At 42.4% G+C, this 26,793-nt stretch overlaps 1 protein-coding gene across 4 annotated transcripts; it reads left to right on the top strand.

The window, feature by feature from the left end:
• The first annotated feature begins 354 nt into the window (after positions 1–354).
• Crls1 (cardiolipin synthase 1) lies at positions 355–23,507 on the top strand. 4 transcript variants are annotated; one of them, XM_057781707.1, is made up of 7 exons: positions 357–842; positions 3,324–3,461; positions 8,308–8,437; positions 14,285–14,370; positions 15,195–15,263; positions 19,894–19,985; positions 22,561–23,507. In XM_057781707.1, exons 1-7 carry the CDS (start codon positions 534–536, stop codon positions 22,646–22,648), a joined length of 912 nt encoding a protein of 303 aa, XP_057637690.1. In that variant the 5' UTR covers positions 357–533; the 3' UTR covers positions 22,649–23,507. The 4 variants fall into 4 exon arrangements, with proteins under 4 accessions (XP_057637691.1, XP_057637690.1, XP_057637692.1 ...); XM_057781709.1 differs by having other exon boundaries at positions 358–530; XM_057781710.1 differs by lacking the exon at positions 357–842 and adding an exon at positions 1,592–1,610.
• Positions 23,508–26,793: the final 3,286 nt, after the last annotated feature.

Here is a 26,793-nt window from a genome sequence, read left to right as displayed (position 1 = left end):
AGAGATCCGCCTGCCTCTGCCTCCCAAGTGCTGGGATTAAAGGCGTGCGCCACCACCGCCCGGCAATACTTTTAATCCAACACAAATATTTTAAAACTCCTCCGGTAGTCATAGAGTACCATGCACACCAGCGGGCCACTTGGCACCAGAGGCTTTCGGGCGAGGCCTGAGATGACTGGCTTCCCATGGCCACGTGGCACTTGCTCCTGGTCTTCCCTGCCTGTCATTCTTCTTAGCCCGAAGGCGAATGAGCTGCACCGGCGCACGAGCCCGCCGACCTTAGCTGCACATGCTTGCCGCTGCCGCCCGGGGGCGCTGGGGAGCCGAGCTGCTGGGTGTCGTGAAAGTGTCGTGAAAGCGGCCTTCCTTGACGGTTCCTGGCCACCTGTAATAAGCGGGTCGTGCTGGAGTGTGGAAATTAGTATGGAGACATCCTTGTGGCTTGGACATTGCCGGGTTCCCGCGGAGAAGCAGGCGGCCGGCGCCTGGGACTGCTGAGTTCTCGACTTGGATTGCACGGCGGCCGCAAGGTCATGCTTGCTTGGCGCGTGGCGCGCGGCGCGTGGGGGCCCCTTCGCGTGGCCGTTCGGCCGCCGGGGGCGCGGCTCGGCAGGGGCGGCTCCCGCAGGGCCCTGCTGCCGCCCGCGGCCTGCTGCCTGGGCTGCCTGGCCGAGCGCTGGCGTCTGCCTCCGGCCGCCTTCGCCTTAAGACTGCCCGGCGCCGGCCCGCGGAACCACTGCTCCGGCGCTGGGAAGGCGGCGACCCCGGGGCCCGCGGCCGGAGGAGGCGCCACCGCTCAGGCCCCGGGCGCCCCTTGGGGCCCGGCGAGCGCCGCCAGCCCGGTACGTACGAGAGTCGGCCGAGCAGGTGACGGGCTCGGCGCTCTGTCGCGACACTCGGTGTTCTGGGAAGTTACGGGCAGGCGGCGCGTTCGGTCGCCGTGAGCTTCGGGGGGGGGGCAGTCGGGTACGGTCTCTGGCCAAATTAGAACCCACTTTAATCGCCGTCTGTCTACACCCGTTGCTGGGAGGTGTGCCTGCACGTTGCATTGGTAAAATATAGCTCTCGCTCGTCTAGTTAAAAATCTATTTTTAACTTTTTGAAGCGAATCTTGAGTGTATAGGGTAAATTCGGAAGCGTCTAAGAACGGCCCATCTGTTCGCTTGTGCAGGTTTGGTTCATCAACCTTTGGCCTTTTGGTCATCATATACAGTAACACGGAGGATAATTACTTAGCGTGGGTTGTAATGAAAAGATCCTTCAACTTTGTTTTATAACTTAAGTCTGTTCTTGCGGTGACAAAAGGAGGTATTTGTCCACGTTACCTGCTAACATCACGTCCCAGGCAGGAGACCCCAGAGCACGAGTGTGGGACACCTTTTGTTGTCATGTTAGCAAAGCTCGTGCAATTATTACATCTTCAATTGTTAGGTCTTCAGAGGCCCCCGTCCTGCTCCGCCTTCATCAGTTACACAGCATGGGCTGAGGTGGCCACACCCCGGCAGGGGGCTCTACTTGAGGAATAGCTTTAAAGCCCTTCGGAGCTTGAACGCTGGATGCCTTGAAGCGGCCTCAACCTGGCTGAAGCCCTACCCAGCACAGTTGGCCGAGTATGCCGCAGGTTATCTGGTTGGGTAATCTGAGATTAAGCTTTCCCAGTGTTGACCTGTACAGATGTATGTAATAACTAGCTCTTGGTGAGCGTTTCTTGTAGGGCTCGAGCCCCTTCCCTGGCCCGGTATGGCGGCAGCTCTGACTTGGTCTTGCCCCGTGGGCACGTCAGATTAACGTTGGAGCTCTTCATTCCTGGCTTTTGCTTTGTATCACATCCTCTCCACCACGGGCCATCTTCCCCTCTTCCCAGCCTTTGTGAGTTGCTGTGATATTGGGTCAGTGTTTGACTGCAGGCTTGTCCTTCTTACCCATACAAAGGTCAAGACAGCGACCCTGATCCGTCTCACCAGCCTGACACTTTTTCTAAGTTTCAGGAATGTTCTAATATTTTGAACCTGGGTGTAAATGAGCATGTTTTCATACAACTTTATAACGTGATCTGACTTTGAATAGAACATTCCAGAGTAGAGGGCTGTATTGCTTGTGATTTGGTGTAGTAGGATTTGAAGTTCTACAATTTTCTCTTTTTTTAAATTTACTTTTATTTCATTTGCATTGATATTTTACTTGCACGAATGAGGGTGTGAGGGTGTCAGATCTGGCAGTTAGAGACAGTTGTGAGCTGTCATGTGGGTGCTGGGAATTGAATATAGGTCCTCTGGAAGAGCAGTCAGTGCTCTTAACCTCTGACCATCTCTCCAGCCCTGAAGTTCTATCGTTTTCAGTGACAGTATTTGTCGTCAGATTCCAACAGCTGCCCCAGTATCCCTCTATACCAGGATGCGTTCTGTTGGATTCTTTCTGTAAAATAAATGCCTTTTCTTAGGAGGTAGGTGGCTCATGAGATTTTAAGATACCTTGAGAAATGAACATTGACACTTTTCCCTTTTGGTGTGTGCACACATACTTGCTATGAACACATGCAAAGATGAGGACAATTTTCCTGGTGTGTCTGCTCTCTTTCTGTTGTGTGTCCTGAGAACTCAGGTTGTCAGAGTTGGCAGCAGGTACCTACACCTGCTGAGCTCACCAGCCTGGCCCCCCCTTTTTTCTCTAAGAAGGTTAAGGTTCAGGTAAATTGGTTACTAATTTATTGATTTAAAAAGATGTTAGAATGGTTCTTTGAAGACAAAGTCCAGCAGGCGAATCAGCTTTCAGGCTCCAGGGACAGACATTTTCTTGCTGTCTCTGTCCCATGTGGTGCAGGGCAGGGCAGCTCTGCTGGGCTGGAGTTGTAAAGTTGCAGTGCTCTCGTGAACCTCCTGTTTGGCACAGGAGGGCTGTTCTTCAAGGCAGCTGCCAAGGGGCCCTTCTGTCAGTGCCAGTTTCTACAGCTTGGCTCCAAATGAACTTTCAAGAAGTCACAACTCCAAGTGGGAGCTGGGAACGCCCTCAGTTTTTATTTAAGGGAGGAGAAAGTGTCTCAGCATCTCCATGGCCACTTTAGAAATGGAGAGATTTACAGAACTCTCCATTTCCGTGGGCTTTTGGTTTTGGTTTTTTTGAGACAGGGTTTTTCTGTAGCTTTGGAACCTGTCTTGGAGCTAGCTCTCGTAGACCAGGCTCGTCTCTAACTCACAGAGATCCGCTTGCCTCTGCCTCCAGAGTGTTGGCATTAAAGGCATCTGCCACCACCGCCCAGCTCATTTCCATGTGTTTTAAAGTATGAATTTGTATTTTATAAAAACTGTGCTGTCTTTGTCTTTCAGTATGAAAATCCATGGACAATCCCAAATATGTTGTCAATGACGAGAATCGGCTTGGCCCCAGTGTTGGGCTATCTCATTCTTGAAGAAGATTTTAATATTGCACTAGGTGTTTTTGCTGTAGCTGGGCTAACGGATTTGGTAAGTTATGAATATGTTTGCTTTTTGCTTCCTTCCAAATCCCATACTATCCATAATTCCCCTGGAGTACTGGATGGACAACCTCAGCATGAATGTGATCTAGCACTTTGTGTAAGGACTTCAGCATCCATGTGGAACTGCTTTTCTGAGATCTAGAGGATCTAGAAAAGATGATAAAGATCTAAGAGATATATAAGTGTAAAGGTCGTGGAGAGCTGTAGGAGAAGATATCTCTACCCTTGGTTTTTAGCTTCTTTAAAAAAAACACACATGTAGAAATGTTCAAGATCCAAGTACTTACTGTAGCGGTAGAACAAAGAGAAGTTCTGGCACTCTGTGTCTGCTGTGAAGGAAGTGGTCCGATCTGCAGGGAAAGTGGAGGAGGATGAGGCCTGGGAGCTGGTGCGGTCGTGCTCTGCTTGGAACTGTCCTTCGTCAACACACCTACGGCTGCCGTGCAGTGAAGGCCTTGGTTCGAGATGGGAATTGGGCATCCTTTTTCCTACTTCCTCAGCACATGGACAAGGAGAGGCGTTCTTTGGTATCACTGTCGGTTTGGGGAGTGTGATATCAGATTAGAATTGGGAATACAATGCCATGATAGAAGGCTCTGTTGCTTTTGCTGACCAGCACTGCCATCGTAGATGACTGTATTTATTACCTACCTTTTTACAGAGGGTTTGAAATGGCTTACAAAATTTTATGTCCACAAACACAGTTGAGAGAAGTGCAGGATAGAGGAAAAACTTGATGTCAGGACAGTGTGAGCATGTGGAGATAGAACCAATATTTTCTCAGACAGGAAATCTGGGAGATCTGTTTGCACCTGGATAGGAGATAAATTATGTTTTCAAACCTATTTGTTTTTGGACAGTTTTGTTCAACATTTATTTAATGAGAGTAGAAAACTGATTTCCCAAAAGTAAAGGTGGTATGGAAGTTTAAAAATGTTTGTTCTGGGCGGTGGTGGCGCATGCCTTTTATCATAACACTTAGGAGGCAGAGACAGGCAGATCTCTGAGTTTGAGACCAGCCTGGAACAGAATGAGTTCCAGGACAGGCTCCAAAGCTACAGAGAAACTCTGTCACAAAAGACCAAAAAGTAAAATAAAAAAAAAAGTTTGCTTTTCTGTCTGTGGTTCATAGAGACACCTAGTAACAGTAGTGTTAGTAATGAATGAAGTTATCGGAAGGCTTTGAAGAAGATGGACAGACGTGAGCATTTGCATTGTCTTAGTGTTTCTGAATATGCAGCAGGTACAGCCTTTCACACGAGCCTTGCCTTCTCCTTCGTCAGCATCTGTTCGCATTCTCATCATTTCTCCTCCTTCCTTGGGCCTGTTTGTCCCTCTCCTGAAGCTCTCTCCACTCATTGTTGGTGTGGTCTGAAAATCTGTCCTAGAACATTAGACTGATAATAAAATATTTTATATAGTAAAGTTGGTTTTTTTCCCCAGATATTAAATTTACCTTTTATATTGTTAATTTGTGAGGGCTTTGTGGGGTAGGGGTTCAGCTGCCACATGAAATGGCCTTATTGAATGAGAGAGGCACCCCATTAACAAGCATGGCATGATGTGATGTGTATGGAAACCAGAATTAACTGGTACCATATTGTGCACTTTCCCATGGAGATTTGGATGCCTCCGCACCTGCTGGTTTTAAGCAGAGGAATGGCAGGATCTGATTGTGTGGGAAGTAGGCTCTTGGCCAGCAAGAGTTGGGAGCCAAAGAACTGGTGAGGAAGTAGCTTAGACTGAGTTGGAGTTTGGAGTTAGAAGTGGATGGGCTTGGATAGTGTTCTGAATAAAGTATTGATATGTTGATATACTGGGCAGATTCACTGGAAATAAAACAGGATCACCAAGGCATTCCACCCACACCCATCTTCAAAATCAGGTTCTTGGTGGTAACACTGGGTGATGGGGAACCCTTGAGATAGGACAGGGTTTAGGGGAAACCACCAAGCTTCTGATAGCTATTGCTTTAAGTTGAATGTGGTTGTGTAGACCAGAAGATGGCAGATTGGGAGCTGCCTGATCAGAGGAAATATCTAAGTGTGGTATTATTAGTCAGTGAGAGGGAGAAGTGGGCCATAAGTACAGGAACACAAGCCCGGCAGGGACATTAGGGATGGTGAGAAAGGAAGATGAGACAGTGCCAGAATGTCCCAGAGAGTAAGCCACAAAAGTGCTGCTAGTGTGAGGTCACATGATCTGAAAATGCAGAGCACATTGGTCATCTGCATGAGAACTTTCTAGAGGTGTGAGGATGATTGGCCCAAGTTGGTAAGCAAATGAGGGATGGTGGTGGCTGGCTCTGCTTTTAGGGAAGTTTTGTTTTGTAGGGGAATAGGGAAGGAGGGCCAAAGGAAGGTTGTTTTAAAGACGGGTGTGCTGAGGAAGATTTTGGAATAGCTGAGTAATAAAATGAGGAATGGCATTCCATTAGGAAAGACAGAAGATGAGTGCAGCTGGCTGTGTATTAGGTGCCATGCAGGGATACTGCTGGTTGTCTTTTTACTGTTTTCTTCTAGGAAAGTAGAGACATGGCCGTGGGCTAGAATGAGAGTGTTTAATAGGCATGAAGTAGGTCGGGATAAAAGCATAATATAATACTGTTAGTAGATAACAGCTAGGCGTTGAGTGCACACAGAAGGCTATGGTCATGAATTTGTGAGATCAGTCAACCCACTTATGTATTTTTTGGAGCACTGTTTAACCACTTGCATGCTGGCCTGACGTGCATGGTGCTGGTGTTGTAGGAGGAATGAAGTACAGTGAGCAGTATGCTTGTTTGTACAGGAGTGATGTGAGTTAGAGCAATAGTGCAGATGGGAGTAATGCCAAAAAGCGGGAAGTGAAGAACAGAAACTGTACCAAAAGTTGGGTCTTCAAGGCCTTAATTCCCCATTACTGACAGTTTGTTAATCAACCTTACCTCCAGTCCACTTAAAATGGCAGCACCAAAGGCAGGCTGATGACTGCAAGTTCTGGATCAGCCAGGTCTAAATAGTAGGCTCCAGGCTGCAGAACAAGAGAATCTGCCTGTGAATGAGTGAATGAATATTACAGGGTAAGGGAAGGGAAAGGGCAGGGAAGAAGAAGAAAGCTGATTATTCTAATAGTGATTGGAGTAGTTAGTAACTGCTCTTTTGAGGACTTGCTAAGAGACTGAACGAGTATTAATCATGTGCTGAAGGCAGCCAAGGCTTTGAGATAGGTGGGTGTTACCTGTTTGAAGCGGAAAGAAAAGCCAAGTCAGAGGCCTTGTTCAAGGTCATGCAAGAAGGGAGTGCAGAGCAGGACTTGCAGCAGTCTGTTCTGCGGTTGTGTCTGTGTGGGTGCTGGTGGGTTTTGTTTTGTTGTGCTAGGGATCATCTGGCCTTCTGTGTGTCAGGTGAGAGCTGTGCCCTGAGCCGCATCCTCAGGCCTAAACCAATAACTTAACCACTCCTGGGACTTTCTCCTTAACTTATTGAAATATTTGGCAATACATGCTTTCTTTTACATAAGTTAGTTTTATATTGTTTTCTTAGAAATAAGAATAGATTTCAAACATTTGTTGAAGTATAAAGTTAAATAAAACGAGTACTATACATTGGAGCTTAGGATAAACAAGACAGACAAATCTGCCTTGTGTCATGTGACTAGGCAGCACCTGGTTTTGATCCTTTTTTTGGCCCTCATGACCAAGTCTGGCCCCTCTCGAATTAGGCTAGAGATTCAGTTTTTATGGTAAAAGAAAGCTTGGCAACCTAGTGTGATCTAGGTTAAAATATTGTTTCTAATCAAAATAAGTAATAAAAGAAGTAATTTGCTAGGTGTGGTGATGTATTTCTTTAATTCCAGCATTCAGGAGGCAGAAGCAGGCAGACCTCTGAGTTCCAGGGCAGCCAGGGCTACATAGTGAAACCCTATAATTTAAGTATTAGCATTTTAACTAGTAGGTACAGAGGATTACAGTTTTCTTTCATAGAATATTAAGTTATTGAATTAATAGTGGTACTAAACAATATATGTATGTGTGTGGCACATTTATTTCTTTGTGTGTGTGTGAGAGAGAGAGAGAGAGAGAGAGAGAGAGAGAGACAGAGACAGAGAGAGAGAAACAAACAGGTCATCAACCCAGGGCCTCATAGAAGCTAGGCAAGCGCTCACTGAAATACACCCCAGCTCTCTAATGAAATACATTTTAATATTGTATTTATAAGATAAGAGACAGAGAGATGGCTCAACTGTAGAGTGCTTCCTGCTCTTCCAAAGGTCCCGAGTTTGAATCTCGGTACCCACACAGACAGCTCCCAGTTGCTCAGTTCTGGAAGATTTAACAGTTTCCTCTGGCCTCTGTGAACACACATGTACACACACACAGCTTACAGTCACACATATACGTAAGTTTTAAAACAGGACCCACAAGAGTCAGCCAATACAGGAAAACAGAGATGTGAAAGCTGAGTGTCTCACAGTTTAAAAGTAGTTCTTACAGGCAACAGCAGCCATTTTGGCTCAAAACAGTAGGCTCTTAGTCCTAGCTCTGTCGGCCACGCTTTCCGAGTTGTGTGGGTTTTATCTCTGCATCTATGTTTGCGCTCATTTCACGTGGGCATGTTGTAGAATTAGTAAGAAGTCAGTAGGACCCCTTGGAGAAGAAAAAACATTACTATAAATGTGAAATTTGTTTAGATAATTGCTGTTTTAAAAGCTAAAAGACTAAGAATGGGGATAAGAAACGAGATTTTGCTGGCGTTTTCTGAAAGCATAGTTGTCTCTGGTATCTCTTAAGCTACAAATTACCTACTATGTTCCTATGATGATGTTTATTTAAAAAACACTTCTATTTTCAGTTGGATGGATTTATTGCTCGAAACTGGGCCAATCAAAAATCAGCTTTGGGAAGTGCTCTTGATCCACTTGCTGATAAAGTTCTTATCAGCATCTTATATGTTAGCTTGACCTATGCAGATCTTATTCCAGGTAAGAACACTTGTGTGTACTTTAAATAACAGGGAAGAACAATGGTAGTGAGCTTAGGCCTTCTCTTGAGAAATAGTTTTTCTTCAAAAATGTTTTCAGCTTTAAACTGTTTCCTCAATTTAAGCTGTTTTGCTTGCCACACTGTTTATTGTAGAATTGTATTCTTGTTACACTAGAAGAAACAGGTTTTTTTTATAACTTTATTTAAAATTAATTGAGATAATAGTCCACAGTGCTGATTCATAATACTTCGGAATTTTTTGGTGATACTTTATGTGTTTCTAGCACACAGATATTTGGAAATAACTTAAAATCCTCATAAGTCGCTGATTTGTTTTTTTAATTTTTATTAAAATTATATATATATATAGTGTGTGTATATATATATATATACATAAGTATGTATATATATAGTGTGTGTGTGTTTGTGTGTGTATGTATTTTGCCTCCATGTATGTCTGTGCCCATGGAAGGCGGAAGAGGGTATCATATCCACTGGGACTGAAGATAGCTACCATGTGGGTCCTGGAATCTAACTCAGGTCTCCTAGAAGAGCAGCTGGTGCTCTTAACTGCTGAGCTATCTCTCCAGCCCCCAGGGTTATCTTTATTAAGTACAGTTTATTCATAATGGGAACTCTGATACTCTAAAGATATCTGTAATTTTTGCCTTATTTTTTAAAAAAAGATTTATTTATTTATTCATATGATTGTTCGATTTCCATGTGTGCTTGCATGGCAGAAGAGGGCATCAAGATCTCATTACAGATGGTTGTGAGCTGCCATGTGGTTGCTGGGAATGAACTCAGGACCTCTGGAAGAACAGCCAGTGCTCTTAACCACTGAGCCATCTCTCCAACCCCAACATTATTCATTATTATTCATTTCAAATTATATACATACATAATGCATTGTCTGAATATTGTGAATCTTTATGGTCTCTTGCTTTATGTGTTGTCATGCCTCTATGGTTCTTCATTTTGTGCTTTGGCTGTATTTGTCAAGCAGGTTTTCTTCCTCATCCCCCCAAGAGTTAGAAGTGAGGTTTGAGAACGGAAGCTGGTTCATTGTTTGTGTCTGGTAAAAGAAGTGTAGTGGTGTTTTATTGTATTGTCCGTTAGTGTCCATTGTTGGCATTTGATAGGTGAAGTGTAGTGATGCCTCATTCTGGTCTCTACGTAGGGTCCTTGAGTGTCCATTGTTGGTATCTGGTAGACATGTGTAGTGATGCTCGTCCAGTGTGATGCAGATTTTTAATGCTCAAGACACATCAGTTATAACTAATAACATTAATTATTAATAACGAACATTATTAGTTATTAGATATTCTTAGCTGTTTCCAGTGTGTCTGATCTTAGAATCAGCTTTTTTCCAAAGGGAAAATAAAAATCTGTTTGATTTGATTGATTTGGTTACACGGAATTTATAGATATCTTTTGACAGATTTATTCTCAGGTATCTGATAGTTTGTAATGTTCTTGCCATTGGAATCATTTAAGCATTGTTGTGTGATGATCATTGTTACTGATGTGACAGCAGTCAGGTCTTTTCCTATGTTAGCCTGTGTCTAGTAAGGCTTACTCCCTCTGACGCTGTTAGTCTGCTGGCTTGTCTCCAGGCCCGGTATGCACTGTCTGTGGTTGTGACTGTTTTATCTCTCATTTCCTCACTGTGTGTCTCATGCTGAGTGGGAACAAGCCTGCCTTAGCTCAGACGCAGCTTTTACAACCATTTTGTGGGGTGATTCCTCTAGGGATTCATAGATCCTCTTTGCAAATTATGTAGTAGTTTTTCTTGGAAATTTCTTCCAAGTGTTCCATGTCATGTCAGAACACTGAGAACTCCTTCTTGGCATTTTATGGTCTAGCATGTTTTCCCTTTAAGCTGCTATTGAGGTGAGTTGTAGTACTGTTTTTATAGTGTTAAAACAACCTGTAGTCCTGGTGAAAATCAAGCTTGGCCATGATACATGGAGATATTGTTGGATTTGGTTTGATCATATTTTGTTGAAGATTTTGCATTCAGATTATGAGATTAGCCTGGCATACTTTCTTGTGGGAGGCATTCTTTATGATTTTTGTCCCTATGTTTTACTTGCTAGGCATTGTTCTACCACTGATCTAAATTCCCAAGCTGTAGCCTGGAATTTGTTTCTTGAAAAGTCTTTGTTGGTTTTTTAAATTAGCTTTTTAAGTTATAAAGTAATGGGTTTCATCATGGCATCTTCGTCAATAGGTGTCGTTACACATTATTCCCAGTCATTCCCCTTTGTCTCCAGTGGACCCTTTTCATTCTCCAGTAGATCCCTTCTGCTTCCTGTTACACATGATGATTACCTGCTCTGCAACCACCTTGCAGATCTTGTTCTTTCAAGGATCCCCTTTATGGCTTTATGACCTACAAAAGTGTAAATATGCACATACACGCACACACACATGTATACATTTATACATGTAAAATTTTAAATTTAAGTTCTACATGAGAGAAAATGTGATTTTGAGTCTGACTTACAGAGCCCAATAATGATTTCCAGCCTATTTGCGGTAAACGTCATGACTTCCTTTTTCTTTTAATGGTGTAAAATTTTTGTTCATCCAATCATTTATGAGCATCTAAGCTGTTTGAGTTTCATGACCTTTTTGAATAGTGCAGCAATAAACATGCAGTTCTCGGAGTCCTTCTGCTGTGTACTTGAGTGGCATAGCTGGGTTATATGGTGGCTCTGTTCTGTATCTTGAGGGAGCTCCATACAGCTCCCTCTAATAACTGCATTCTCATCATCAGTGAACAAGGCTCCTCTTCCCCACAGTCTCCTCAGCATTTGTTGTTGGTCCCTGTTTTTAATGCCAGTGTTTTACTTATCAAACAGGTTAGTGATTTTTTTTCTTAAGTTCTTGAGTAGTAGTTATGTGACATTATAGTTTTCCATCTTGAATGTTTGATAGAATTTATTGAAACCATTGAGAAGAATTTTGAAAGGTGATTAATTTTTAAAATTGTTTAATTGTTCCAGGGTAATTCAGTTTAATAATTCATCCTTTGTACCTTTGCAAGGGGTGATTTTTTTTCCCTGAAAACTTACCCATTTTTTTTATATTAAGAAATTATTATTTTAGCACTCTTTGTTGGTACCTTAAGATTTATGGTATATAACAATGTCCGCATTTTTATCTTGAGTCTTACTCCCTTTGCTTTTCTCTTGATTAGTTCTATCACTAATTAGCTTGTCAGTCCTGTGAGTCCTAATGAACCAAATAAGGCTTTGCAAAGACTCAGATTATTTACGTTATTAAATATTGCTCTCCTCCCCTTCTGTCTTTCTCCTTATCTTGGTTTTCCTTGATCCTTTTTTTGTATATCAGTTCTTTTAGTAGAAATAAAAAAGACACTACATATAAAGAAACATTTTTAATAACTATATTAAAAAATAAGAAATCGATTAAAATTTTGATGAGGCATTTTATTTAATGCACTGGATTAATGACATTCTTCTGGGCCATTGATGAGCTAGTAAGGTGCCTCCAAACCTGAGGATCTGCTTGATCTTCTGGACCCACATAGAAGAGAGAGAACTGATTGTGAAAGTCACTTCTGACCCCTGTGCCAGCACACGTGTACCCCGCCCACATGCTCACACACTAAAGAAGTCTTTAGGTGGAGTCCAGAAGTGATTCTAGCATATACTCAATAAGAAATTACCAAATTAAAGTATAAAACATCCAAATCAAGTGTTTATCTCCATTTCCTGCACCTTCCTATTTTAGTGAGCTTGTGGCTGTGGTATTGACAGCACAGTCTATCGATGAGCACATTTCCCTGAGGCTGCATTTTCTGCTTGTGTACCATTTCACTGCATTGTGTGCGTTTTATGTCATTGTCCAATACAGAATATTTTCCTCATCTTTTGTCTGTCTGGCTAATAATTATTTTTTAGGGTGAGTGTGGCTCAGGGTCAGAACATTTCCCTAATATACATAAGGCCCTATGTTCAATCCCTGATACAAATAAAATAACATATTTTTTAGTTGTCAATTTGTATAGATGTTGTAGGTGTCTTTTTAATGATTTCAAGCTTAACTGCATGATCAGAGACTATGCTCCATGGCTTTAGTCTCGCAGCTTGTATACAGACAGACTTTACAAATGTGTGCTTCAGTGAATGGATAGATACTCTGTAGTACTGTGCTGTGATGTTCTCTGTATAAGCTCAGTAAGTGTGATTTTCAGTCTTGTTGAAATCTTTCACATCTTGACTCCTTGTTCCCTCCCCCCTTTTTGGTTTGCTTGAAAGTTAGTGAGAGATGATGTTAAAGTTTTTTTCTTTGTGTCTTGTTTTACTCATCTCCCTTCCACCCCCTGCAATTCTAATTTTGCTTTGTTACTTCTTTTTAAAATTATGAATATTAAAAGCACATAAGTTGGAATTGTATATTTATGGCAAATAGAGTATTTTATTTGGAAGTGGCCCACCAGATGGTTGCAGGTAGTAAAGTGACTGCAGAGACACTGCCAGGTCCCGTGCCCTATTGACTCCAAGAGTACACTGCCCACGTCTGCATTCCCTAGACCTCCATCCTGGCAGATTCCTCACAGCTAATGGTTTGACTTGCAGAGGTTTGCTGCTTTTAGACTATGGTTATTGTTTAATTTATCTGCTAATGCTTACTGTAGAAATGCTTGCTTAATGATTAAGGAAGTGCATCTAGAAATCATGGTCCACATGGTTCATTGTAGCCTGGCTACTAGAGTCACATGCTCTGCTAGACACATTTTCTCTTTGAAACAGCACTGTCGTGGAGGGTGAGACAAGGCAAGTCCAGTTTGCTCTGCAATTGCAGGTGCAGAGTCAGTAGTAGTCAGGACTGGAGAGGGCCCTAAACACTGCTTCAGATTACCTCTGAGCTGTTTGAAAGTACCACAGGAAGGATATCGGTAAACTATGATTTGAATTCAGGATTTTTCCCATCAAATTTATCTTGTGAAAGATATAGGATTGTGTGTTAAACTTTGTATGGTACAGAAGACTCTAAAGTGAAGTAAGTTCTCTGTCTTCCCATCTAACACATCCTCCTGTTGACTATGGCCCTGGGACCATGCTGGAAAATCTGAGGAATATGAGTTGAATATCCCCAGTGGCAAGCAGCTTGGGGTTTTGGATTATTTGGGGGTTAGTGATGTTCAGCTGGCAATGTGCAAATATTCCAAAATCCAAGAAACTGAAATCTGAAACATCTCTTGTCCAAGTACATTGGATAAGGGAGACTCAGGCTGTGATAAGAATTGATTGACAGGCGAGGTAGGGAGAAGAAAAATGTTGTGTGGGTAGGAACTAGCTCAACAAGAGGTATTTCTGTAAACTGTATGTAAACGCTCTTTAGAGAGTAGACTACAATTCAGACACAAGGACCTCAGGATATTTTAACTTCCCTTACGTCCCCATTCACCTCCCTATCATTACTTTACATTCATTTCCAGTGACCAGGACATCTTTTTCCCCCGAATCACAAAGCTGAGGAGAGTGGGGACGGGGAGGCTGAGTGTGGCTCGCCTATCCTCAGGCTTGCAGTTTATAGACAGACACAGGAGAGAACGGAAGTGGTGAGCGGGTTGGAATTCTGGAGCAGAGAAGTCACAGAGCCAGAGTCTGCAGTTCATTCTGATCACAAGAAGGAATAAAAAGAGCAGAGCTTCACTGTAGGGGCCTGAATCATTAATAAGTACTTATTACAAAGATTTTACTTACGGAAAACATCAAGTAGTATGAGGCTGATTGAGGCTTTTCTGCAGTCAAAGTATCTATTTGTAATTTTCAGACTCCTCATTTCTGGTTTTTATATTTGATTTTCAGTCCCACTCACTTACATGATAATTTCAAGAGATGTAATGTTGATCGCTGCAGTGTTTTATGTCAGATACCGAACTCTGCCAACACCGGTAAGTTTCACAAAATACTCCTTTAGCATTATTTATAAATATTCACTCTATTGAATGTAATTTCGCTTTATGAGAATAATTTATAGTAATTATTTTTTAATGGGAATTTGAAAAAAATTACCCTGCAATTTGAACACTCTCATAGTCTGTTTTGAAAGATGGATTTCTTTCTGGGCGTGATGACACATGCTTTTATCTCAGCATTCCAGAGGCAGAAGTAGGTGAATCTTTATGAGATTGAGACTAGTCTGAGGTTTACGGAGCTACAGTGAGATCCTAATCTCAAAGAGAACAAAAACTAATTTTAGTTGATGGTATATATGAAACCCAGGGCAGCTTGCCAGGCACCAAACAGCTCATTCTTAGAGGTGTTTCATAGCTCCAAGCTGTATATTGTTTCATTTAGCCTCACCACGAATGGTCCAGACATTACTTTTAATATGTCATAGAAGAATGGAATGGTTTGCTTACATCGTAGTTTATTAGTTCTATAAATATTTGAGTGCATAAGTATAGCATTATCTTCTTTGGTTCTCAGGAAAGATAGAGCTATAGTTTATTTTGTTTTTTAACCTGTAAAAGAGAATAACATAAGGTTTTTTGGGGGGAACATATGTGATGAAGCAAACTTTGTGAGAACAATTGTATATAATTTTGTAGGACTTGACAAATCTACAGTTTGAAGAATCTTATTTTCAGTAGCCTAGAATGATTAGGAAGGTATGTAAATAGTGCAGTACGTTGGGGCTAGGCATAGGGTAAGCACTGATAACTTTTGTTTGAAACCTGAACAGTAAATTGAAACTTTTTTTTTCTTTTGGCAGCGAACACTAGCTAAGTATTTCAATCCCTGCTATGCTACTGCTAGGTTGAAGCCCACATTCATCAGCAAGGTAAGAGACTCACAGCAGCCTTGTAAAGAACTCTATCCTTTATGAACTTTTATAAAATGCATGTAAGTCTCAGTCAGGAGCAGCTTAGAACGAAAGCATTCTTAAACATTTGTGTGTAAGTGTGTGCATGCTCATGTCCAGAGGGCAGAGGCATCTTGTGGGGGTCAGTGTAACACGATTAGTAAAAACCCAGAGACAGATATTGGGGTTCAACCTGAAGGTCAGAAAAGCAAAGCAGCCAGCCACTTGCTCTTAACTCTACCTCAGTCCAAAATGATGATCCTGCCTCCAGGAATCTCAGAATGGGACTGTGTTTGAGAACTGTCTCCTCCCATTCTATATTCTTTAGGGCTGGGATTAAAGGTGTATACCACTACTGCCTGGTTTCTGTGGCAAACTAGTGTGGCTGCTGGGATTAAAGGTGTGTGTCACCACTGCCTGGTAAGACTGACCAGGATGGTTGTTTTACTCTCTGATCTTCAGGCAAGCTTTATTTATTAAAATACAATAAAATGTCACTATAGGTCAGTTTTCTGTTTTTGTCTGTGGGTCTTGGGAATTGAACTCAGATTGTCAGTCTTGGCTACAGGACTAGCCCATCTTAATCAATTTGAGAATGAGACATTTAAATGCATTGATTAGAGGGGCTAGAAGAGGGGTCAGGCAGACAGTCTGAAGTTAATTCTTCTGTCTTCTAATTTTTTTTATATCTTTGGTGTATGCAGTTTGTCTTTGTTGATGGGATAAGAAATATATCTTGAATGAGATCATAGGGCAGATAAAAGGTGATATTTAAGTGCTTCTTGAGATGCAGGATTAGAGTCTTTTGTGCTTTTCCTGGCTCCATATGATCAGAACACCATATCTGAGACCCTTTCATTCATTCATTTTAATTGCAGATGCCTGTGTATAGTGTGTGTGTGTGTGTGTGTGTGTGTGTGTGTATGTGTGTGTGTGTGGGGGCTGTTGGTAGTCTTCCTCTCACTTTACACAATTATTGATTGAGGCAAAGTCTCAGCTAAACCTGCAGCTTGCCTTAGCTCTAGGGCTCTCCTGTCTCTTTACCCTGCTGAGCTATTTCTCTAGACCCAATCCTTTTAAGTGTTAGATGAGAAGGGAATAGACAGTTTTACTCACTAGTAAACATTACTCTTTAGTTACCTATATGTTTTGTTAAGTTTTTTCCGGATCATAAATGTACATCAACTTTTGCATAGAAAAAAGATGTCATCTTTCTGTTTCTTGTGATAGATATAATAGATTAGATATCCTTGGGACAGAGGGACCATTGTGTTTGTAGAGGACCGTTGTCCTTGTACAGGTACAGAGTATTACTAGCTAGAGAGAGCTTGTAGCTTCATGTGACTCTTATTTGTGTCAAATGCAACAATTTGAATGTAGCACTCCATAGAAAATCACTTGAAGTGCTGGGACAAATCCACCAATAAACCCTGTTCTTTTTTTTTTATTGATTTTTATTGAGCTATATATTTTTCTTGACTCCTTTCCCTTCCACTCCCCTCCCCTTTTACCCTCTCCCTTGGTCTCCATGCTCCCAATTTACTCAGGAGATCTTGTCTTTTTCTACTTCCCCTGTAGATTAGATCCATGTATGTCTTTCTTAGGGTCCTCATTGTTGTCTAGGTTCTCTGGGATTGTGAATTGTAGGCTGGTCTTTCTTTGCTTTATGTCTAAAAGCCAGCTATGAGTGAGTACATATGATACTTGTCTTTCTGGGTCTGGGTTACCTCACTCAATATGATGTTTTCTAGATTCATCCATTTGCCCGCAAATTTCAAGATGCCATTATTTTTTCTGCTGTGTCGTACTCCATTGTGTAAATGTACCACATTTTTTTTACCCATTTTTTTTTCTTACCCATTCTTCAGTGGGGGGCATTTAGGTTGCTTCTAGGTTCTGGCTATGACAAACAATGCTACTATGAACATAGTTGAGCACATGTATGTCCTTGTGGAGGTCCCATTTATTGTTTCTCTCAGTGTCTGTGCTGCTGGGGTTATATTTAGGAAGTCATCTCCTGTGCCAATGCGTTCAAGTGTACTTTCCACTTTCTCTTCTATAAGTAAGGTTCAATGTGGCTGACTTTATGTTGAGGTCTTTGATCCATTTGTACTTGAGTTTTGTGCATGGTGATAGATATGGATCTATTTTCATTCTTCTATATGTTGATATCCAGTTATGCCAACATCATTTGCTGAATATGCTTTCTTTTTTCCGTTTTATGTTTTTGCTTTTTTGTCGAAAATCAGGTGTTCGTAGGTGTGTGGATTGATATCCAGGTCTTCAATTCGGTTCCATTGTCCTCCTGTCTGTTTTTATGCCAATATGAGGCTGTTTTCAGTATTCTAGCTCTGTAGTAGAGTTTGAAGTCAGGGATTGTGATTTCTCCAGAAGTTTTTTTATTGTACAGGATTGTTTTGGCTATCCTGGGTTTTTTGCTTTTCCATATGCAGTGACTATTCTTTTGAGGTCTGTAAAGAATTTTGCTGGGATTTTGATGGGCATTGCGTTGAATCTGTAGATTGCTTTTGGTAAGATTACCATTTTTACTATGTTAATTCTATCTACCCAAGAACATGGGAGATCTTTCCATTTTCTGGTGTCTTCTTCAATTTCTTTCTTCAAAGATTTAAAGTTCTTGTCATACAGGTCTTCCACTTGTTTGGTTAAAGTTACTCTGAGATATTTTATGCTATTTGTGGCTATTGTGAAGGGTGATGTTTCTCTGATTTCTTTTTGTTGTTGTTGTTTTGTTTTAAAAGAGAACAAACTCATTTTTCATTATACATACCAATCCAAGTTCCCATTCCTTCCCCTCCTCCCATTCCTGATTTTCTTCTCAGCCCATTTATCATCTGTGTAAAGGAAGGCTACTGATTATTATTTTTTTTTTTGAGTTAATCTTGTATCCTGCTACATTACTGAAGGTGTTTATGAGTTGTAGAAGTTCCTTGATAGAATTTTTGGGGTCACATATGTAACTATTATATCATCAAATAATAGTGAGAGTTGACTTTTTTTCTGATTTGTGTTCCCTTGTTCTTACTTTGTTGTCTTATTGCTCTAGCTAGAACCTCAAGTATTATATTGAATATGTATTGAGAGAGTGGACAACCTTGTCTTATTCCTGCTTTTAGTGGAATTGCTTAGAGTTTCTCTCCATTTAGTTTGTTGGTTGTTGGCTTGCTGTATATTGCCTTCATTATGTTTAGGTATGTTCCTTATATTCCTGCTCTCTCTAAGACCTTTATTATGAAGGGATATTGTATTTTATCGATGGCTTTTTCAGCATCTAATAAGATGATCATTTTTTTTTCCCCAGTTTGTTTATATGATTGATTACATTGATTTTCATTTGTAGAACCATCCCTAAATCTCTGGGATGAAGCCAACTTGATCACGGTGGATGAGTTTTCTGATGTATTTTTGGATTCATTTTGCCAGTATTGTATTGATCAGTTTTGTATCAATGTCCATGAGTGCTATTGGTCTATAATTCCCTTTCTTTGTGTGGTTTGGGTATCAGGGTAATTGCAGCCTCATAAAAAGAGTTTGGCAATGTTCCTTCTGTTTCTGTTGATATTAGTTCTTTGAAAATCTTGTAGAATTCTGCGCTGAAACCATCTGGTCCTGGGCTTTTTTTGGTTGGGAGACTTTTGATGACTGTTTCTATTTCTTTAGCAGTTAGAGGTCTATTTAATTTGCTTATCTGGTCTTGATTTAATTTTGGTAAGTGATATTTATCCAGAAAATTGTCCATTTCCTTTAAGTTTTTCAATTTGTGGAGTACAGGTTTTCGAAATATGACCTAATGATTTTCTGGGTTTTCTCCATGTCTGTTGTTAGGTCCCCCTTTTTGTTTCTGATTTTGTTAATTTGCATAGTCTCTCTCTGCCTTTTGGTTAGTTTGGATAAAGAATAAACACTGTTCTTATAGAAGGTTTCTCAGACAGAATTTATTATTTATTTTATAAAAAAACAACCCAGATCACTGTCCTTTGACTGCAGGATAAAAATAGGACTAAGATGTGTCTCTGTGCACCTTCCTTAGCTGCATCATGCTCTGATTGCTTCACAGAATGTCGTCTTCAGACTATTTTTGGCTCTATTTTGTGCTGTTGAGGATAGGCAGTGCTTATTTCCCCAGAGGATTTCATGGCAATGAATGCATTTCAGTTTCTGACCTCACAGGGTGTGGCAGGCAGCAAGGAAAGCAAGGAAGTCTGGGTTCTGGGTTTGGCTCTGTTGCTTGCTGTGATTCTTTCACCCAGGGAGAAGCCACTTCATTATTTCATATTTACAGGGCTGTTTTAATGGGTAACAAGGACAAAAGGCAAAAAGTTTTCTAGCACCCTTGCTTTGCTGCGGGAGTCGGGATGTACCTTCTGATAGTTGTCACCCTCGTTGTGAATAACGCTATGTCGGCAGATAGGTTAGCTGTTGACTCTGACCTGTTAGGTATTCTCACCTGGGAATGCCAACTTTGGCATGGGTAACACTGTTCAATCCAGAATGCTTAGAGTGTGTGATGATGAGTATACTTTTGCCCTGAAAGCTTAAAACACGACCCATTTGGCACTGTTCATTTATAATGCCTTTATTTTTTAAGGTAAATACAGCAGTCCAATTAATTTTGGTGGCAGCTTCTTTGGCAGCTCCGGTTTTCAATTATGCTGACAGCATTTATCTTCAGATACTGTGGTAAGCTACATTTAGAATTACTCTGAGAATATCAGTACAATGGCTTATTGTGACAATCCTAGATGTGTTAGATGATAAAACTCTGGCCACCCCCTTCTCTTCCTTCCAATTCTTTTCCTCTACTACTTTTCCTGGTTTTCTTTGCTGTCTTTTTTTCTTTCTAAATGCTCAGTGAGTCCACTTAATGCTACTTGTGTGTGCACAGGTATATAGTACCCTCTACTAGAACATGGTAACCTCTAATGAACCATATACCTGAAGGAAACCAATTTTCCTTCCCCCCCAGCAGCCATCAGTTGCCAGTAGCATCTCAGAAAGGGGTAGAATTTCATGAGTCCCAACTTTTCTTCATGCAGAAATTTTGGCTGGCTTGTGCTGTTCTTAATGCATGCCTACAGTCATAGCCACTATCCGTTTATGTGTATAGTGTCACCATCATGTTCAGTAAGTACTATTTTTGTTGCAAATGCCTACACTTCTGTCTCTTAAAATTTTTCCCTACTTCTTGCATTATGATCCCTAAGCTTTTGGGATAGGGAATGTGACATAGCTCTTCTGTTTGCAGCTGGGTACTAAACAGACTCTCATAACCAACAGTTTGCCCAGCTTTGAACCCTGAAATCTATAATAGCAAATGTTTGCAGTAGTGGCACAAATATTATGGGAATAACCAACTACTTTCTGATTGGATTTAAAACCTTCTCCACATGATGGCACTAAAGCCCGGTTCTGTTAGCAGGACCCCCAAACCATTGCCTGGCTAAGTCATAGACTCAAGGAGAGAACTTGGTACTATCATTCTGCTAAATGGACATAGTGATTAGTTGTCCCTAAGTTCCTGTCTTTATACCCATGTGTTAGTGCATCTCCCAACCCTACAGAGAAGCTTCTTCTTACAGTAGATGGTGACTAATACAACTAGCCGGTGTGCCCTGTCATTCTTTTTGTTTGTTTGTTTTTTCAAGATAGGGCTTCTCTGTATAACAGCTCTGTCTGTCCAGGAACTCTCTTTGTAGACCAGCTGGCCTCAAACTCACAGAGATCCGCCTGCTTCGGCCTGAGTGCGAGGATTACAGGCGTGCGCCACCACCACCTGGCCATGCGCTATCATTCTTAACCTTACTCTCAGGCATGGAGCATAGAAGTTAGCAGTCAAACTTGGAGGAATGAGGAGTATTGCCAGTGTGTTAAGAATTTTAGAGGAAGAAAAAGTAATAATAGGGATAACTACAGGAAGGAAGTGGCTTTTGAGCCATAACTTCAGGTGAGCTGGATCCTCTGCAGACATTTTGGACAGTGGTGCTGAGGATCCATCTTAGTAGAGGGTGTGGTGGGAGGACACCCAGTGGAAGCCCTTTGAATCTTATTTGAGTGTGCTAATTACTCTTGTGGGGTGATCTTTTTGTGCATTATGAAGATGTGTCATTGTGATTGTTTTAGTAAGGAACGGAATGGCCAATAGGTAGGAAAGGATAAGTGGGACTTCTGAGGAGAGAGAGGAACTCTTGGAAGAGGGGGAGAGTGGGATTCACCAGCCAGACACACAGTCGGACATACAGGATAGAGGAAAGGTAAAGAGCCATGTGGCGGAGCGTAGATTAACAGAAACGGGTTAATTTTAAGTTGTAAGAACTAGGTAGGAACAAGACTAAGCTAAGATCAAGCTTTCATAATTAATAAGTCACCGTGTCATTTAGGGCTGGGTGGTCTAAAGAAAGTTTGACAAGAAAGCTTATTTGTGATTATTTGTAAATGTCTTGAAATGTGTCAACTTAAACTTTAAGTATTCCATATAGACTATCATTATTGATTTTGAACTATATTTTGGTAAGTTTTTTTTTTTTTTTTTTTTTTTTTTGGTTTTTCGAGACAGGGTTTCTCTGTGGTTTTGCAGCCTGTCCTGGAACTAGCTCTTGTAGACCAGGCTGGTCTCGAACTCACAGAGATCGGCCTGCCTCTGCCTCCCTAAGCTTTTAATTATAATTAAAACATGCTTTAGCAGTCTGAAACAAAGGTGGTTGGTTAACCAAAGTAAATTATCATTTTAAAAATGATACAATCTGAATTTTATTTTCTTACATAAAATGAAAGGTTTTTTTTTCCTTTGTGTTTTTATTAATGGAGGTTTTCTCTCTCTCAAACTACATCCATGTATAACTTGGTTCTCCTGTTTTTGCTTCAAGGTAATGCAAGGTAATTTAGTTATGTGCCAAGCCGTCTCAGTAGGAGCTGTGTAGATTTGTGCCATATTTCTCCAGTCTTTTTACAGTTGTCTCCATTCTGTCTGTATGAGCATGTTTTTGTGGGAGAGAAAGAGAACATAGAGCACCTACGGTTGTAGTCAGAAAGGAGAGTTGCTAGGACTGCTAGTCTGTAGGCCTTGATGATTAGATGACTTTTATTTGGCATCACCAATTCAGATGTCTTAAAGGAAGTCATGAATATAGATTTTGTAGCTAGACAATTCTGTCACACAGTTCTATTTTCTTAGTCCATCTTTTACATGTGTACTTTATGATTTTTGCTGTTAGTGTTTTTAGGTTTGACAGCTGAGTCCCATTTCTCCCCTCCCAAGGTGTTGTACAGCCTTCACTACAGCTGCGTCAGCATACAGTTATTATCACTATGGTCGGAAAACTGTTCAGGTGATAAAGGGCAAATGAGAGACACCCAGCTCCAGCAGCAAGGAAGCAACTTGCATCATCGATAGCAGCGCCAGCGAAAGCTACAGGACTTTCCCCATCTTGGTGTTCAGCTTGAGAAAGGACTTGTCAGACAAACCATGTCTTCAAACCGAAGTAATGTACGTTGAAAATAAGCTCTATCATGGGCCTATGCAGAATTTCCAGTGTATTTTTAAATACAAATAAAACTATAATGTAGAATTTTTAATCTTAAGTTTTTGATTAATTTGTGAGATGAATTATTCTAGTTACTGTTTTTTTAAAAATGTTTTTCAAAAACATTGTTGATAGCATTGAAACAGAAAAGCAGGAGGGATTTCCTGAGATTAGGTATATACCCTACACAACGTGGCTACACATTTTTATGTTTGAATTTTAAGTCTATAGACACATTAACAGTTTATGTGGTTAATTCTTGACTGTTTGAAAAGATGAGAATAAACTTAGCTGTGGGTAGGGTAAAGGTGTACAGAGACTTAAAATGTACAGAGTTTTGAAAATAAAAAAGATCAAATAAAATAGATGGTATTGGAGTTCGTCAGTAGTCTTCCAGCCTCTCAGGTACCAAATAGTTTATGTATTAGGATACCAGGTAACACAGGAGTCAGAAAGGAGAACATGTAATAGGCTTTGCGTCTAAAAGGCAGAGAATTACATCATGCCTCCCCACTACTTCAGATGTGATGTTTGTATGATATTGTAACCTGTACTCACATGTCATGTAAATAATATAAAACTTTATATTTTTTGGAGTCTTTTTTTTTAAAAAAAAGCTTTGGAGAATCTTCTATTGTTAACTCAATAAAGAATAAAAGAGCTGAGGAAAACGTGCCTTCCACTTGGGTTGTCCCATGGTGTGTCTTTATGCAGTTGTAGAAGTTTCCTAGTCTATGAAATGCACTAAGATACAGCACTTCCCCTTACGTGGTAAAAATAACTGGTTCAGGACGATTTGACTTTAAAGACTTGCCACATCTTGTGTTTAGGATAGTGGGGTGCAGGTAGGGTCAGAAAGCTGGGGGTTCCTCTACATACTGGAAGCCTTTGGTTGACCTTTCTCCTAAGTTTTAACCCAAGTGTAATGTGGAACCATACAGTAAGACTCTGCTCATTCATTTCCCGGCTGCCCAGACCCAAAATAATCACATAGAAACTATATTAATTACAATACTGCTTGGCCAATAGCTTAGGCATATTTCTAGCTAACTCTTATTTGAATTAATCCATTTCTGTTAATCTGTGTATTACTACAAGGCTGTGGCTTACCAGTAAGGTTCTGGCTAGCGGTTGACCTTTCTCCTTCAGCAGCTACCTGGTGTCTCTCTGACTCCACCTTCTTTGCTTCTCTTTCTCTGCTTGGAATTCCTGCCTTGCTCTATTCTGCCTTGCCATAGGCCTAAAGCAGCTTCTTTCTTAACCAATGGTAATAAAGCATATTCACAACATACAGAGGGGAATCCCCATCAACTCTCCAGTCAGTTTGTTGAGCTGTGTTAAAACAGAAGTTAGAGATAACTTACTCAAGCTTCCTTGCATTTTTATTGGTGCAACTCTGTTGCTGGTCCTGGCTTCTCACATCGTCAGGTACCAGATTATCTACTGTGGTGGTTTGAATGAGAATGTCCCAAAGTTTTGGGTGTTTGGATGTTTTGTCACCAGTTAGTGTCACCGTTTGGGAGAGATTTAGGGGGTGTGGCCTGGTTGGAAGAAGTGTGTCATACTCCTGAGGTTTCAAAGCCATGTGCTGTTTATTCCCAGTTCACTCGCAGCCCCAGGCCTCTGACACAACAGCTCTGCTCAACCAGGAGCCGCCTGGGGACTCTAGCCCTTGGCTGCAAAAGCAACAGCTCTGCGCCATGCTTGGTTGGTAGGTCTCCATCAAGCACTGCCCGAGGGCCCTGCGCCCTAGCCCCTGCCTGCAGCACAGCACCAGCTCTTCGCCATGCCATCCCGCTGGCTGGTGGTGCAGGACTCAACTAGGAGCCACCTGGACTCTAGCTACGGGCTTGGACACAGCAACAATGGATCCAAGCCATGCCATATGGCTGGTAGGAACACTAAGACACCATTATGGTGAGCAAATACAGTATGGGGAAGTGAAAGAGAATAAGGTAGAGAGGTCCATGGGCTGGAGAGAGCCAGATCTGAGGAGGGGAGCGTGGTGAGAAACAGGCCAGTGTGAAAGGCCTTGCTGCCACCTGAGTCCGAGGTGATGGCTGCACCTGTTGGGCTAATCGTGGTCCAAGGCCCTGAAGCAGCTGAATTGATGTCTGGCTCCTGTTGCCGCTGAGGGCCATGCAGAGGCCTGTGGTCTGGGCCACCACTTGGGGTTAGATTGGTGTTGGGGGGTGGGAGGTGCAACTGCTGTCTGGGACTATGGTTCTGCCACAGCCGGGATCAGTATTGATGTCTGTGGCCCACGTTGCCACCAATGGCCACACTGATGCCTGGGGTCTGTGAATGTCTGAGGGCCTTGCTGCCACCAGGGCCATGCTGATCTGAGTGGTATCATCTAGGCCAGGGCTGCTGCTTGGGCCATGTCTGGGTCCGTGGCTCTACAGCAGCCAGGGTCTGAGTTGATGTCCATGGCCCATGGTACCACCAAAGGCCACACGGATCTGGTCAGCCAGGAGACTGGTGGTGTCCCAGGGCCACGGTGATACCTGTGCCAGGGCTGCTGCCGAGGGTCATGTCTGGGTCCGTTGATGTCCATGGCTTGTGCTACCACAGGGGTCATAGGAGCCAAGCGTGTTGAAATCTGAAGATGGTGCCGAGCTGTCCCTGAAATAGCTAACTCTGTTGCTCACTGGAGACTGTAGCAGGAGAGCTGGCCCCCGCAATCAGGAAAGATGGCCCCACTCTTCACTATGTGCATGCACCTCACCTGGGCAACACACTAGAGCTGCCGCTGTTGTCAGGACGCAGGTGAGCCAGCTCTGAGGTGTGAGAACAGCAGAGCTGACCCCGCCACTCACTGGTCTCCATGTGGTGGCCTGGAGAAACGATCCCTCCCCCATAGTCAGTCCTGTGGTGGTGTGAGTGTCTGCACCACATGACAGTACTCGAGGGGGTACTCAAGCCGGGAACTAAGCTGGAGACTTACACACACACACACACACACACACACACACACACACACACACACACACGCAGAAAGACACAGGGACACGGATCTTTCTTGATACAAGAATGCCAAGTTTATTGTGCTCCAGGGAAGCTTATATAGGGATCCTTAACTGATAGCCATGCCCCAGCTCTAGGCCTCACCAGAACCCACTACCCTCCCCCCTCATCTGGGTCTCCGCTCTCAGAGCAGCTGCAGGCACAGGTAAACAAGTTGTTTTGCAAGGCAAAGAAAGTCAAGGGGCCAGGGATCTGCAGCCCCCAACGGTGGTGGTATAGGTGAGGAAAAGCTGCCTGACGTCTCACTGCTGCGGCACACAGGAGAGCAGACCCTTCACCCTGCCAAGGCAGCACACTAGAGCTAACCTTGTTTGGAATGCAGGTGAGCCAGCCCTAAGGACTTGAGAGCCAGAGAGTTGGCCTCACGGTCCCATGCCCCCTCCCCCAGTACAGCAATCGGGAGAGAGGGCCCTGCACCTTTGCGTGGGCAAGACAGTGGAGCTGGCTCTGGTGGTGTCTTGGGGGGAGCCAGACCCAGGGGGCTGAAAGCAGGAGAACTGGCCCCGCTCCTTGTTGCAGGCTGGGTGGGCTGGAGAGCTCACCGGGGTGGTTACAATAGACGAGAGCTGGTGGGCTGGCCAGCCCAGCTACCACCCAGGCCCAGAACCAGGGCCATAAACTGGCCCACCCGAACATCCACCATATCTATGAACTGTTGGAACAGTTAAAGGGGACAAACTTACGGATCCGAAATGGCAGAATCCCCAGGACACAGGACAAACAAGAGGATATCCAAGGGGAGACCTAGTGAGAGCCTGTTATCAATAACCTTGAGCCAGACTCAGTGGCTCCTCGCGAGAACACTTGAAGATGAAAGGACCTTGGGTGAACTGTGTGACTCAACAGGCCACACTGCAGCTTCCACAACAATAATCTTCTCTATGTTGTTGCTTATTTTGTTTTGTTGGTTTTACTTTGTTTTGTTTGTTCATTTGTTTTGG

This window comes from Chionomys nivalis, chromosome 9 (assembly GCF_950005125.1).
Source record: "Chionomys nivalis chromosome 9, mChiNiv1.1, whole genome shotgun sequence".
Taxonomy (NCBI): Eukaryota; Metazoa; Chordata; class Mammalia; order Rodentia; family Cricetidae; genus Chionomys; species Chionomys nivalis.
This window is presented reverse-complemented; position numbering and strand designations above follow the sequence as displayed.

Bases quoted from the DNA above. Each gene is read 5' to 3' on its own strand.
- Crls1 (XM_057781707.1), top strand. From the start codon at position 534: ATGCTTGCTTGGCGCGTGGCGCGCGGCGCGTGGGGGCCCCTTCGCGTG. The intron at 3,462-8,307 runs GTAAGTTATGAA...TTCTATTTTCAG, and splicing joins TAGCTGGGCTAACGGATTTG to TTGGATGGATTTATTGCTCG. The intron at 15,264-19,893 runs GTAAGAGACTCA...TTATTTTTTAAG, and splicing joins AGCCCACATTCATCAGCAAG to GTAAATACAGCAGTCCAATT.